We start from the raw sequence: 15,949 nt of genomic DNA on the forward strand, positions 1-15,949 counted from the left end.
CCTAGGGGGCGCGCTGCTCCGCCGGCCCGCCCGGCAGCGCGCGGCCAAGGGGGCGGGCCACAGCGGCGGCGGAGGGCGGTGATTGGCGGCTGCGAGGCTATAAATAGGGGCGAGCGGCGGGGGGACAAAGCAGTCTGCGCGGGACCGGCGGGCGGGCAGTGCGGAGGCGGCAGGTCCCGCGGCTCTGCCACTGCCACCGGGGGTTTTTCTTCCCTTTTTTTAAAAAAAAACCTATTTTTTTTTAAAGGAACCGAGTGTATTTTTTTTTTCTTTTTTTCTTTTTTTTTTTTTTTTTTTTTTTTAATTTTTTCTGTTCGCTGTGGCCGGCCGAGGGACTAAGCCGAGATCAATGAAGGAAAGAAGAGCCAGCCAGAAGTTATCGAGCAAGGCGGTGATGGATCCCAACCAGAACGTGAAGTGCAAGATCGTGGTGGTAGGGGACAGCCAGTGCGGGAAGACCGCCCTGCTTCACGTTTTTGCCAAGGACTGCTTCCCTGAGGTGAGCCGCGGGGGGGGACACCGGGACCGGCAAGGGGGGGTTTACCGGGACCGGGGCGATGGCGGTGCCGGTCTGACCGTGCGCTGTCTCTCTCCCGGCAGAGCTACGTCCCCACCGTTTTCGAGAACTATACGGCCAGCTTTGAGATCGACACGCAGCGCATCGAGCTCAGCCTCTGGGACACCTCGGGTGAGCCGGGGTTGTGGGGTGGGATGAGGGAGATGTGTGTGGTGTGTGGGGAGGAGGGGGGGGGATGATCGTTGAGGAGCCGCCGCTGCCCCTCGGTTTGGGGGGGTGTCGGTGTGTGTGGAAATGGGGGATGAGGGGGCAGGAGACCGGCCCTGCTGCCTCCCATCCCCTCACCGGGGCTGCCGGTCTCTTAGAGGCGGTCGAGCGGTTGCTTTTTTTAAAAAATCTGAGGTAAAGTTTAGCGATCCACGTAAGGAGGGAAGGGGAGAGAGAGGGTGTGGGCAAAAGCTGCGGGGAAAGATTTGTCAGCGTTGCGGGGCAGGGGTGCGGTGTGGGCGCTCCCCCCGCCCGGCTGGAAGGAGCTTATTTATCTGAGGAGCTTCAGCAGCCAAGGCACCTTTGCTCCTCCACTACCCTGACACCCTGGGAGAAGGGTGAAGAGGTGTCTGTGTGTCCTCATGGTAAATAAATTCCTTGTGGCCTCCTTAACACCTTCTTTCCTGTGTTTTAGAGAGTCTTTAAAGCCAGTAGAGACTAGGTAGGTGGGCACCTCCAGCTCTCTGAGGATGCTGAGGGAACCATCCTTCCTCACGTTGTGTGTAGGGTCCTCATTGCTCTTCCAGCAGTGCCATGTTCAAAAACCCTGGCTGGCGTGCCTCCAAGGATGAGGTTCTTGGTATCTTTGCTCTCACGTTAGGCCAGGAACTCCTCTAGGTCCTGCTGCTGTTGATAACTGGACTAAGGTCACTGCCAGGGTGGTGAGGATGGACCCCTGGACTTGTTGGGACTTGTCACCTTGGCGCTGGAGAGGAGTGTGGACAGCCAGAGGGGTCTTCTGCTGCTCAGTGACAACACACGGGGAGAGGTGGTCAGGGGTGAATGACACCAGGAACCATTAATGCCAGCGTGGATCAGCATTTTTCTGCAGAAGCAATTGGGGAAAAAAAGCTGGAGGAACTCAACAGAGCAAGCCCAAGCCCCTTCTTCTTTAGGCAGGTTGTGTAGATAACGTGTTGATGCTGAATTTGGACCCAGCTGTTCCTTCCAAATACAAAAGCAGTCCTTCTGCTGCTCAGTGACAACACACGGGGAGAGGTGGTCAGGGGTGAATGACACCAGGAACCATTAATGCCAGCGTGGATCAGCATTTTTCTGCAGAAGCAATTGGGGAAAAAAAGCTGGAGGAACTCAACAGAGCAAGCCCAAGCCCCTTCTTCTTTAGGCAGGTTGTGTAGATAACGTGTTGATGCTGAATTTGGACCCAGCCGTTCCTTCCAAATACAAAAGCAGTTCTTTTACCAGAAATGAAAATGTTAATCCCTTTTTTTTTTAAAAAAAAAAAGGAAATGTTCCTTCCAAATACAAAAGCAGTCCTTTTACCAGAAATGAAAATGTTAATCTCTTTTTTTTTTTAAAAAAAAAGGAGTTTAGGCGGCGAGTTGGCTTTCCTCTTGCTGCGGAGGAAATGATTCCAAATTCTTGCAACACGATTACTGGGAAAAGGCAGTCTCTCTGCCCACAGCCGGTATCAGCGTAGCTCTGAACTGATTTTTTTTCTTCATCTTATGCCAAGTGAGACTTGCAGACTTCTAGAATGTGTCTGCTTTGAGCTTTCATCCTGATTACTAAGCTGGCTGTAACGAACTATACGGAGTGAGGGCTTATTAAAAATTAATAGTTAAGTGATTTTGGAAAATTTTAGCTATTAAAATACAACGTGCTCGCAAGTGAAGTTGTTTGACGTGGGAAGGTTTGGAATCTGTATGTCAAAGGCTGGAGACACCCATGTAATGAAATATTCTGTAGCACTTCAAAAGACAAAAAGCAGTGGAAGAAAACACCTGCCAGCCTTCACGTGTGCATGTTGTCCTCTTGGGCCTGTCCTGGAACTAATAGAAAATTTGACTTGAGTCAGAAGCTTAAGATCAAGAGGCTAATTTGTCTGCAATCTGAAACCAAAGAGGAAATGTTTGAAAGATCCAGTGCTTTGGTCTCATAAAGTGTTACTTGAGCAGCGGATCCTCTGGTTGTGGGACTGTGGATGAAAAAGTGTCTCTCCCTAAACAGCCCTTCTCACCGACTGCCAGAAGAAATGGGTTGATTCACCCGATCCCATTAACCCACTGCAAAATCACATCACCAGATAAGGGACATCAGAAGATAAGATAGTGTTTTAGCATTATCTGAAATTCTTGGTAACTTAATTCTTACAAGCCTTTGTCCTAGTCCTCAGCTGAATTAGAATAAATGTCTTGGTGACATTTTTAAAGCAGGACTAGATCTAGTTAACTTAGTTAACTTCATCAGTTAACTGATGAACTGCCAAATGCTAATGGAAAATGATGTCCATTGCAACAACAGGGAGGTAATGGCTCCAGTCATTTGAGGTACTTCAGTATCTCTTGGGGGAGGGCAGGAAGGACACAGTTTAGCTGAATTTGATTGCAATATACTGCAGATACTTTCAAGATGACTGGATCAGTATTTAGTATCCATCTTTAGCCCTTTTAAACTATTTTCTAACTGGGAGCATGCAACAGGTTGCCTCGCAAATTAGTCCAGAGCTTGAATCAAAGTAAAAGTTGTGTTTTGCAATGAATCCTTTGGAAGGAAGGTGCTGCCACTTTGAGTAATTTTTATTTTTATTTTTTTTGCTCACTGAGAAAATGAGAAAAGCTCTAGGCACTGGTTCTAATAGCCTTGTGTTAGGGTGAGAACTGGCCCTGCTGTCACAGTTTTAGTTTACAATCCTTTATATAATAATAATAATGTGTTTTTTTACTAGAGAACTCAAGTACAAAATGTAGAGAGTCACGCAATTGATAGAACCTTTTAAAGCAAGCTGTAAATTCATTGAAAAGTTTGGTTTTGGTGGGTTTTTTTATATCTTGGATATACCAATAGAAATATGGGACAAAACACTCTTGGAGTAAGAGTGGAATGGGAAGACTCATTATTCAAATATTTTCTAGTACTGTCGAGTTCTGCAAGTCATTATAAGGGTTTAAATTAGCCACAGCATTAAGGAGAGCACTTGCCAACTTGAATTTCAATTGGTTTTTGGACTACCAACCCTTCTTTCAAAGCAGGAATGTCTGGTTGCAATCTAACTACACCATAAATTATTCCACTCTGTGGTAACGTGGTATGGCAGTCGTGAGCTGTTTGGGAGCTGCATGCTTATTTTGCTGGGTAGGTAGAGTATTAGAAGTTTCTTCAGGCTCAAGCTTCATCTTGTAGTTTCATGGACACTGTCAAAAAATACTTGTGTATTAGATGTTTTTGTCTACTGTAGAGCATGGTCTTAATGTGCATTTACCAAGGTTTTGACTGCTTCCATTAAAAGTGGCTACTTTGATAGTACAGCAGTAGCTGTGGCACAGAAATCACATACTATTAATTAGACACACATACCCATGTCTCCTTAAAATATATTTTAGAGGGTTTTTTTCTTGGTTGTACTGTGGAAACTATACTGGATGCTCCAATAAATAATTCTCAACAGGGCCAGAAATACCTATGCACTGGTGGGGATTAGCATATAATTAAATCCAGAAGGGCCTTAGAGCTTTAAATCAGGTTAGCTTTACTGTGATTTGAATGTGTGCAGTGTATTCAGTGTCTATATAGGCACATAATATTAATTACAAAGGTTTTTGGTGAAATCTTTCAGAAGCCTTCTGAAACACAGAGGAATTTAAGTTACTATTTTCTTGAGCTTTCTGGCAGTAAAGCATTGTAAAGGAAATGTCAAATTTCTGTCAGTGCCTTCCAGTTCACTTGCAAGTTGGCTGTATTGAGCCATGTGATTTTTATTTTTTTTTTTCCTTTCATGACAGTGTAGTAGTAACTAGTCTTTATAGGTTGTTTTGCCCTTTAAAGGGGAAAAAATTAGAATTTGGGAATGCCAAGTCTCCTACCAAAGTCCGGTTTCCTGTTTGAGGTGCAGAAATGTAAACACACAAAATACTGTGAATATGGTGATTTGTGTGCTTGGAGATGATGTCTTCTGTGATACTCAGTGTACAAAATCATCTGTGTTTTCTCCAAAACTAGCCAGGGTGGTTTGGGAAGGAGAAAAGCCATCAGCAGCGAATTGACTAGTTGGAGTGGCCGCTGCAGTGTTTGATGTGTTTTCTAGGTAGCCGATAATTAGTGAGTCCAAGGGTTTTGGGAGTGAAAAATGCTGCTGTTCATCTGTTCTTCTTTCAGTTGACTGGAGTCCAAAAGGCTACAAAGACTGATGCCTGATGGCTGCTTGGTGGTGTGTAAATAGTAAAAGCCTTGCCTGTTACTGAGCTCGGCTTCCCTTAGGGCCTGCGGGCGAGCGGAGGCTGAGCAGGAGCTGCCCAGGTTCAGCTCTGGAGGTGGAACATAGGGATGAACCTCCTGCTTGGAACTGGTGGTGGTGGTGGCTTTGGGTCTTGCAGACAAACAGAACGTCAGCTTTCCATGATTTACCATCTTGGAGTGGTGCTAAGCCATCAAAAAATTAAGTATGCTTTAACTTTTTAATGATGTGATTCTGTTATTTATGAAGATAGCAACATTTAAGACTAAGCTTGGTGTCTTCTATAGACCCAAGCCAACCATGTTGCTGGGGAGAGGTTTTATTTCAGTTTAAAAGCTGAACTTGTGTTGTACTTTGCATGAAACATAAGATTTTAAAAGTAGATCGTTCTTAATGTGGTGCTTATTTTGGCTTAAATTATTTAAACTGCCAAACAGATGAGGAAGGGGGGATTGCAGCTGGAATGTACTTCCACCACAAAGTACGATGAACTACAGCATCGTCAGCAATTCCTTGATAAAACTGAAAAAATCATCCATGTGCTGTCCTTGACAAAAATGTTATATTTTGTAGGGACAGAATTACAAACACAAATAGGCTTTTTTTTTTCCCCTACAAACACTATAGCTGCAGCTCTGCATTCTCCTCCTGTTTTCTAGGGTTGGCATGGCTTCAAATCTGCAGACTGACTTGAAAAAAGAGCGAGCCAGCCTCGCTGGGCTGTGCCTGAGTTTTCTGTTCAGACTTGAGCTTCATTCCTGGGATTCCTGGCTTCTGAGGGTTTCTCTGGGCGAACCCATGAAATGCCAGATTGAATAGGCTCGCACAGCCAGGGCCTGCAGCCCCCCCCCCCCTTTATTTGCCCAGTAAGAAGAAAGGTTCGGTTATTGCTGTTGAATGAGACCAGGAAATTTTTCCTTTGTTGATGCTGCAGCCCTGAGTAGTTTAAATGGTTCCCGTTTGTTCTGCCACACACTACCCCGAAGAAAAGGAGGTGTCAAATTTTCCCCCTCCCTCGCATCCCAAGCAGAAGGGCTGCCTGTGAAAGTGCACTTCTTCTGGCTCAGCATCTTTAATATGAGAGGTTCAGAAGGAAAAGCTTAAAACGAAGAACCCTCTAAACAAACAGAGCTACAGCTGACACAGTAGAAAGGAGTCTCTGGGCTGGAGGTGGTGAGTGTGTGTATACATAAATACACGCTGATGGACATATATGGTGTGTTGCATCCCTGAAGACTTGGTGAGTGAGAAGATAGGTATGTGTCTAAGGAATTAGTTTCTGGGTGAGGCTTTTTTTGAGACTCCTTTCTAGCCAGCAACCATTTGGCCAAGCATTAATGATCTTCAATCCTGCCCTTACTTGCCTGAGCTTGGCAGGGAGATGTTGCTAGCCAGGCACTGGCTCTCACCAGCATCCAGGCTGTGCTTGGGCCAGTTGAAGGCTGCAGGTGGCTAGTTAACGGCACCCTGCTCTGCAGTTCCTCTGTCTGGGGCAAATAACTTGGCCCTGGGGCTCCAGAATAAATAACTTGGCCCTGGGGCACCAGGATGGAGGCACCATAATAGTAGGGCTGGAGATAGCTGGGGAATAATTAGTAGTGGAAAGCACTTATTGATAGTCGCTGCTAACAGAGCTTAAATAAATAGTTAATTACTGGTCAGCTCAGCTCGCTTAGATTTCTTTTAACATGTCATTTACAGCTGAAGACAGCTAACTGTTTTTTTGAAGAGCAGTTTTTGACAGCTGCCTCTTTGTCAGATTGACATCATTTATGAAGATGAGCGTTTGAATAAAAGTCTCGTTCAACAAATTACCTTCTGCTACCTAGTTTGGTAATGCTTCGTTCCCCATGTGTTACTCTTCCTTTCAAAAACAACATTCCTGGGATTCTTGACTCTTTCTTTCCAGTATAAGCTGGCCAACTGAAGTCATCTGTGATACGTTCACACCATTCCCTGCTCTGCTTTGTGCAACAGCGTGAGCTGTCTGTCAGTTAAAAACTTGAGGAATTTCTCTAATCCAGTTAATAGTCTGCTCAGCCTCTGAGACCTTACAGCCAATTAGTTCTAGATAGCTGGAAAATTGGGTGATATAATTATCTGATAACCCCCAAACTCTTGAAAGCTGTGTTCTTGTTGCGTATGTTCTCTGCTGTATTTTAGCTTCACGAGAGGAAAAAACCAGAAATAAGACTATATGACTAAGAAAACACATTTTAAGTTGTAGGCATGCGTTTCAAAGCCCAAAGCCCTTGTCCTTTTTGACCACTTAACTGTTTAATTACCCTTCTAAATCAGAAATGCATTCTCCTCAGTAAGTGAAACTTCAGCAGAGTTAAGGCCAAACGGAATGGTTGGCAGAGTGAGTGGAACTTCCTAGAAGAAAGGAAGATTTGTTTATTTTCCCCCCAAACCTGTTACCAGATTCACCAGAAATGAGATTTCTGATTCTGGAGAAATACTTAAAGGGAAGATTTGGGTTTTTTCCTCCCAAACCTGTTACCAGATTCACCAGACGATACAAATGAGATTTCTGATTCTGGAGAAATACTTGTAACTCTGCACACTGTGAGAATTCTTCAAGAGAACAGTGTATCCCTTAACAGCTCTGGAAGTAAAACACACACAGAGTGCAGAATTGAACCTGTTTCTGTTCATGAGAATTCTTCAAGAGAACAGTGTTATCCCTTAACAGCTCTGGAAGTAAAACATGCACAGAGTGCAGAATTGAACCTGTTTCTGTTCCATCCAATTACTAGATTAGCTTTGATCTCATTGATAAAGGTTTGTTTTATGGGCTAAACATAAACATTTATTGCAACCATATATTGATTTGCAGATTAGTGAGGCTTTTTGTGACAGATGACTTTGTGTGCCTGCCTGCAGGACTGGGATTCTTTTCTCCTGGAGCACTGCAACAAATGCTTTAATTTGAAGCAAGAGTTTCTTCTAAAAATTGCCGATATCCATGACAACTAAAGATGACTTTTGCACTTGGATCTATTGTTTTAAATGTTAGAAGAATCAAAACTGATTTATTTCATAACTTCCCGATTTTTTTTTTTTTCCTGTGAAAGCACAACTGTGACAAATCTGCTTTGAAAGGGAGCCTTTTGGAGGCTGAGGATTTGTTCTCCAAGTCAATTCCCTGCAGGTTAATGCTGGGACTTTAAACTTGGGCTGACCCGATTTCCCTTTTCCTTGTTCCTGGGGGCATCCTGAGCTTTTGGTGGGAGATGGATCACTGGGGTGCCATCACTCTTCATTACTTGGCAAAGCTGTTGCTTTTGTAGGTGAGAAACAAAAAAGGAAGTGGGGAAATTAATCACTGCAACAAGTGTTCTGGGAAAAAACAGCACTATTGAAGAGAAGATGGTAGCTGGGTGCTGTTAAAGAGCTTCACTGAAAACCTTTCTAAAGTGTCTGAGTAAGCTTGAATGACTGCAGAAAGTGGAAAAATAAAAACTAATCAAAATCTTGTTTGTTTCCCTGCAGGATCTCCTTATTATGACAATGTCCGCCCGCTCTCCTATCCAGATTCTGATGCTGTCCTGATTTGCTTTGACATCAGTCGGCCAGAAACCCTTGACAGTGTGCTAAAAAAGGCAAGTGTTCACAAAGCATTTTGAGTACAGAACTGTTTGAGTAGCTTGTCTTTAAATCTCTGTAGAACGGTGCTGTTCCCTACCCTGGAAGCTTCAGTTTATTCCTTTTAATGGAGAGATGACAGCACTGCGCTCTGCGCTGCTAGAATTCAAGAGCATTTGTTTGAAAGGGGTGAATGTTAATTGAAAACAAAAAAAACTCCCTAATGGCTGCTGAGGGGTGAAGCAGAATTCTCATTCCTCAGCCCTTAGACAGCAGGGAATTGTTCAGGGTGGTGTGAGGTGCCGGGGCTGGGCGCAGCAAGAAACTGTCTCTCACATTATACTTCTATAACAGACAGGATTGAGAAACTTTGCCATGTTGCAAAGACGGTTGGAACGTGCCTGCCAAGTGTTTGGACTTTTGCCATGGCTTTACATAATTTCTCAGCCTGAAGTTAGAAGGAGCCAGTGACAAATGCCTCTGGAAGCTACCAGAAGACCTATAGTGATGGCACAGAAATGCAGCCCTGCACCAAACTTCAGGGTTTTTTTCCCAAGCTCAGTGATCCAAGATTTACTGCAGGCTTCCCCTGAGTTAAAACGTTGAATTTTGATAATCAGGCTCTGTGTTTGCGAGGTGGTCCCGGTCTTTTCCTTGATCACTGGGCATGACTTTGCAGTGTTGTCTTTAAGGCTTAATGACCTGAAGTTCCTTTTTTCTGTATCTGGGGCCAGTGATTCTTGTGTCACTGGGAATAAAATGGCATACAATGCTCTGAATAGTCCACAGAAAATACTTAAGACTCTTCTCTCAGCCACTAACTGTGCCAACAAGCATCTAGAACTGTCTTTTTATTTTCTGTCCCTGATAATGTCAGTTACTATACTACTGTTGCTTAATTCTGTAAGAGAATTTTCTTAATATGCTTTTAAACATGAATCACATCCTTACATTTTAGGGTTTGTATGATCTGTCCAGGTTATACTGCAAAATTCTTGGCTTGTGTTCTCAAAATATCTATGTGGAAGGGGAAGAAAACCAAGGAATGTATCACAAGTTCTGTTGGACGGGCTTGTTACCAGTTCACAATAGCTGAACCCTTGACAAATTTGTGTAGTTTTAGGTATGAGGATGTAGCCATGAACCTATATAAAGCAAGGTTTATTTTGTGGTTGTACAAGACCAGCCTCTTGTCTCCATCTGGAGGAACCACTGAATGTGGTGACACCAGGCTTTGTTGGTTGCTGTCTGAAAATGGCAATGACTGGGTGTTTACTGCTTGTCACAGGCCTGCAAACATTTACTCATGTAGGTAAACAATCTCAATTCATTCCCTCGTGATTAGTGAGTCGGTGGAATTAATGAGTGTACGAGATAGTTGTATCTACCTTCAAGCTAATTTTCTAAAGGCATTAGCTCCAGCAGAATCTGGTCAAGGATGAAATCTTTATTATGTAAGAATATTTCCACACAAAGTGTCATGAGTTATTAAACTTCACCTTGTATCTGTTGCTGCTTTGCATTTAAACATTCCAACTAGTTGAGTGTAATAACAACCTACAATTTTACAGTGGAAAGGTGAAATCCAGGAGTTCTGTCCGAACACCAAGATGCTTTTGGTTGGTTGCAAGTCGGATCTGCGCACGGATGTCAGCACGCTCGTGGAGCTTTCCAACCACAGGCAGACCCCCGTGTCCTACGATCAGGTATGTGCTGCTTACTCTGTGCTTAGAGGGGGGAGATAAGACCCTTTTCTTTTGCTGTAGCCATTTTGATGAACAACTTCTGTCCTAGAAGTCGGATGCACATTCTCTAGTGGTAGATGGAGGTGATTTTGAAAGCTGTTATTAGTAAAGACAAAGCCTGTCCACAGACTGGATGCAGCAGAAAATCACACAGCCCCACAACATGTGCTTTAAGTGTCATAAGTTTGTAGTCTTCTTGGTTGCACAAAGGTTTTAAGTGTATTGAAAATAAACTTACCACTTTTCTGGGTCTGCAGAGGCCAAAACAGCACCGAGAGGTGACATGTCCTGTGGATTTACTGACAAATTGGTAAAATTCATAGAATCATAGAATTGCCCAGGCCAGAAGGGACCTCCAAAGGTCATCTAGTCCGACCTCCCCGCAGTCAGCAGGGACACCCCCAACTAGACCAGGTTGCCCAGGGCCTCATCGAGCCTCACCTTGAATATCTCCAGGGATGGGGCCTCAACCACCTCCCTGGGCAACCTGTTCCAGTGCTCCACCACCCTCACAGTGAAGAACCCTCTCCTAATTGTTGTCTTTGGACTTTGGATTTGAATGTCATTCATTTGACTTCAGTGTCATGACAAGTATTGTACGTAATCTGTCTCCTTTAAAATCCTGTTGCCTTAAAACACCTGTGAAAACATCTTATAGCTCCCTCTGAAGGTGGCAGCAAATCCAGAAAGCATCTTAATTCTTGGCAGCAGTTCTGTGCTGTTGAAAAAGTGACAAGTTTGAAGCCAAGGCATCAGGGGATAGAGAAACAAAGGTGTAAAGGAAAAGGAATGAGGTCATGGGAGAGCAGGAGGTGGAGGACAGGGGAAAACTGGGCTCTAAGGTAAATTTCCCCTTATTACTCACACGTGTGTGTGTCGTGCTTTGAGGCTGAATCACAGTGGTGGTTTGAGAAGACATCCTGTAGGGTGTAAGAGTGAGGATGGTGCCTCCAGAAGGAACTTCAGCCCGTGTGAATATCCTGTGCTGTCAAATATTTTTTTTTTTTTGCTGTTTTATCTACAACCTCAGATTTTCCAAACCACCAGCTCCAAATGGAGATTACTTAATAAGGCAGCCTCCCACAGCATGTTTAAATTGCAAAATGCAAAGATACCATAAACTTGAGTATCTTAATTAAAATAGAACATGAGGTGGTGTACTGTGCTTGTGCTGCTTATGGCATTTTTTTCTACACTTCACTCAGTAAACATCCCTCCATCTCAGACAATTTTATATGAAACTAAATGCCAATTTTTTTACCTGAGTTTAAAACAATTCCCAAGTGTCCTTAAAAACCCTGCTTGTTGCAGAAGATGTTGTCCTGGTTCCAAATTACTGCTGTATTTATGTTGTTAACCTCAGAGCTGCAATTTTCCATACTGTTTCTCTTCGAATATTAAACTTAAAAGGAAATACTCTCTGCTGCTTGTTCCCTACACAACTTCACGTACTACATTTTGTGCAGTACTTTAATAGAATCACTAAGTCTGGCCCTTTTCCATAGCGAATAAAAATCTGTTGACAGATGGATTTTTATCCTCTGGTGTTGAAGATTCACATATCTTCTGGTGGCCCAGCTTGGCCTGTACCCCTTAGGAACGGGAGTCAGCTGAAGACAAAAGTCTTAAGCCAGAAGCTATTACTTGCAGCCAAAGGGAAAATTGCACATGTTGGAGGGAAGGTGGTACTTGAGCAAACTCACAATTTCACCTGTGCTCTACCTAAAGTGTAAACTTACACCGAATAATGGTTTTATCTCATGTGGTGGCCAAAGCCTGGTGGTGACATGAAGCAACCCACCGCTCCCCTGCACTAATTCTAGGGAAGGGTCCTCTGGAATAATTGCACAACTTCTTAAATTCCCTTGTCTTGTGAGGTTGATGTGGGATCAAAGAGCTTAGTGGGGTTTTCCCATTCCTCTTAACTTCACAAGGAAGCGCTGGGAGGACAAAGGCAGTTGATGGTGACACCCTGTCTCCACTTTGCCAGCCAGTTTCCAGTCAGCTACACCTGAGCAAACATTTGTCAGGCTCTAAGAGCTAGGCTGGGCTTGGTTAGTAGGACTTCAGATGTTTAATCATGGAGAAGGCTTGTTCTACAAACTGATACTCCTTTATCAGCCGCTCCTATTTAAAACTGATAAGTTGATCACTGCAGCACAAATAAGTCAAGACGTGGATCCAAATAAAGTAGTGCCCTCAGCCTGGGACTAGAGCAAGGAGAAGTTGGACTGACCTGTGCCTGGATGAATATGTGAGGAGTGGCACATCAAGGATGTGGCTGGATTTTGTTACTTACTAAAAAGGCTCGCCCTCAGAAATAAAATTCCATTGAAACAACTAATTTTTTTTTTCCGTACAATGCTGTATTGTCTTCCTGTGGCAAAATCCACAACAGGATACACAGGATATTGTCATCTGCTGGAGTTGCTTGTTGTTTTCCTTGTGCTGCTGGGACAAATATCCCTGCTTTGACTTCTAATGCACTTAAAATCACGAAAGAAGGGCTCGTATAACTGCTGGTGTCCTTTCTAGCCTTCTTTTTTTATTTCCTAGCTACAAGTTGATCTATTTATTTCCCAGCCCAGAAACCCACAGCACATTCCCCCTATGAACTTTGCCCCCTCGGTGGAGATGTAGCACAGCTCTGCTCTAGGTCAGGGGCACGCTGGCTACCCTGTAAGGTAGCCAAAATACATTTTCTCTTGGAGATAGCAGGCTTAAATCTGAAAACTGCCAGGTCTGGACCTTTCCCAGCGAGCACATGATTCCCAGAGTTAAGGTGTAAGGGTGGAATTGGACATGGACATGCCTGCTGGACATGAGCAGGCAGTGGGCAGCTGCAGCCCAGAAGGCCAATCCCATCCTGGGCTGCATCAAAAGAAGCGTTGCCAGCAGGTCCAGAGAGGTGATTCTGCCACTTTACTCTGCTCTGGTGAGACCTCACCTGGAGTATTGTGTGCAGGTCTGGAGCCCTCAATATAAGAAGGACATGGACCTGATGGAGAGGGTCCAGAGGAGGGCCACAAGGATGATCAGGGGGATGGAGCACCTCTGCTACGAGGACAGGCTGAGGGAGCTGGGGTTGTTCAGCCTGGAGAAGAGGAGGCTCCGGGGAGACCTAATAGTAGCCTTCCAGTACCTGAAGGGAGCCTACAGGAAGGCTGGGGAGAACCTGTTTAGAAAGGCCTGCAGTGACAGGACGAGGGGCAATGGCTTCAAGCTGGAGGGGAACAGATTTAGTCTGGAGATTAGAAGGGGGTTCTTCACTGTGAGGGTGGTGGAGCACTGGAACAGGTTGCCCAGGGAGGTGGTTGAGGCCCCATCCCTGGAGATATTCAAGGTGAGGCTCGATGAGGCCCTGGGCAACCTGGTCTAGTTGGGGGTGTCCCTGCTGACTGCGGGGGGGTCGGACTAGATGACCCTTGGAGGTCCCTTCCAGCCTGGGCAATTCTATGATTCTATGAATTGCTAAATAGGTCCCACTAATGGGACCTTCTCTGGCTTTCTGCAGCTGTTTGCAGGTCCCTGAGCTTATCTTCTCTCATCCAATTCCTATTTATCAGCCTAGGAGATGATGCCCGGATACTTGTTTAATGCCTCTTGGAAGCAAAGCTCTGTTTATTTTGCAAAATTAGCTGCTGGCTGTTGTGTCGGAGCTTTAGCTTTTGGGTTTTGTGTACGGAAAACAGCGCTGAAAAGTAATTGTATGGTTTGCTTTGGCTCTCTGTGGAAACTTGGTATTGATTGCATGTTGGGTTGTTGTTTTTTTTTTTTCCCCCTTAGGGTGCAAATATGGCCAAACAGATTGGAGCAGCCACGTACATCGAATGCTCAGCCTTACAGTCGGAAAACAGCGTCAGAGACATTTTTCACGTTGCCACCTTGGCGTGTGTGAATAAAACAAACAAAAACGTGAAACGAAACAAATCGCAGAGGGCAACAAAGAGGATTTCACACATGCCTGGCAGGCCAGAACTGTCCACAGTGGCGACGGACTTGCGAAAGGACAAAGCAAAGAGTTGCACGGTGATGTGAAAGGACCTCGGGTTTTCCTGGAGAAGGGAGGAAGAGGAGCGTCCGGGAGGGGTGAAGGCTCAATGAAGTACCCAGCCACATGGTATTTTATCGAGGGCTTGTTGCCAGCGCTTTCAAAACGGAGACTCTTCGCCTCTTTGTGTGAGACTGTGTTTAGGAATTGAGCAGCGAGAAGAAATGGCTCTGCACGAGGTGGCATCAGGAAACGATAACGTTGAAGAAAATGCCAAAAAAAAAAAAAAAAGCCAAAAGGAAAAAAGGGAAAGGTGTTTGTGTGTGCTGAGAAAAGAGAGAGTGAATGGGAAAAATAACACTGCAGAGAAGAGAGATGTCATTGACAGTGCTTGTTTCTTTTATTAACGCTCTACTCCTGGATGCTACCACTTTGATTTCATTAAAATAATACTTTACTGTTTGGTTTTTTTTTTTTAAAAAAAGACGTCGTTATTAATATGCCCTCCTCATTAAGGAACTACCCCTGTGACCTTCTAGTTGGTTTTCCAAAGGATATGATCTAATTTTTTTAGTAGCTCATCGTTAAAATGGAGAGGATGCCGAGGCCTGTGTGTCACTGAGAGGAAAACACTCTACGTGAGAAGTCTGGAGTTTTGCCTTCCTGAGACAGCAGCGTTTGAGCACGTTGGTAACGAAGACAACCATTTGAGATTTCCCAGTATTACCAGTGCCCCTGCACTGTGGATATTACATGGATCAAATTGGGGTGTTGGGGGGGCAAAATCTGCCCCCGTTGCAGGACTCTCTGACTTTGTGTTCCTCTTTGTGATTGTGATTTAGAGTGGAGATGATCTTCCAGTTCTGGTGTGTACTGTATGGGTATGTTGCTGTAGGTTCAAGTGAAAGGTGCTAAGAGCTATGATGACAAATGATCCTTAATTTTACAACCATGATAATTGGTTAAGCCTTACTGCCCATCTGGGGAAAGCCCCCAGACTCCTGCTCCTGCTGGGAGCTGGAGAGCGGAGTGGATCCCGGGATCTAGCCCTCCGTAAATGCTATGGAGGTGGTTCTTCTCTGCCATCTTCTTGGCAAAAACCCCAAGAATCTGCAAATGAGCCAGCAGAACCAGATGATGGTTTGTTAGGCTCGTGGTTTTTTGGGGGCTTTGCAGACTTTGGTTGCTCGTGGTGAGGTCTGAAGAACTGTGAACGCCTTAAGGGGTCCCCCAGTAGAAACTGGATACTGCCCTTAAGTCTTTTAAGACTAATATAAACACGTATCCAGACAACAATCCTGAAACATCAGTGAACCAGTTGAGTCAAATTCCTTTTTTTTTGCTTACTGAATACTATTGTTACATGAAATAAATCGGCCTTTAAAATTATTTGCAACTTGTTTACTGACCAACTTAACTCCGTAGCTTCTCTGGCAAGAAGGATGCTGTAAGCTCCATCCAGCCTGGTCTGGTTCCCAAGGGATGATGCTTCATTTTGGAAGTGCTCAAGCTGTGTTCCTCTTGACTTGTGCAAAGGTAAAGGGTTACCATAATTAAAACTCAGTCCTGTGTGTTCCTGGCACTTTGTTTCATCTGAGAAAAGGAAAAACAAACAAAAAAAAAACCAATCCCACAACCCCCGCCCC

General features: G+C 44.5%; 1 protein-coding gene across 1 annotated transcript; it reads left to right on the plus strand.

Annotated features, from left to right (window-relative positions):
- The first annotated feature begins 230 nt into the window (after nt 1-230).
- On the plus strand, nt 231-15,904 carry RND3 (Rho family GTPase 3). The gene is made up of 5 exons (XM_014951347.1): nt 231-499; nt 601-688; nt 8,475-8,584; nt 10,139-10,273; nt 14,099-15,904. Exons 1-5 carry the CDS (start codon nt 350-352, stop codon nt 14,348-14,350), a joined length of 735 nt encoding a protein of 244 aa, XP_014806833.1. The 5' UTR covers nt 231-349; the 3' UTR covers nt 14,351-15,904.
- The last annotated feature ends 45 nt before the right edge of the window (nt 15,905-15,949 follow it).

This window comes from Calidris pugnax, unplaced genomic scaffold (assembly GCF_001431845.1).
Source record: "Calidris pugnax isolate Ruff unplaced genomic scaffold, ASM143184v1 scaffold190, whole genome shotgun sequence".
Classification (NCBI taxonomy): Eukaryota; Metazoa; Chordata; class Aves; order Charadriiformes; family Scolopacidae; genus Calidris; species Calidris pugnax.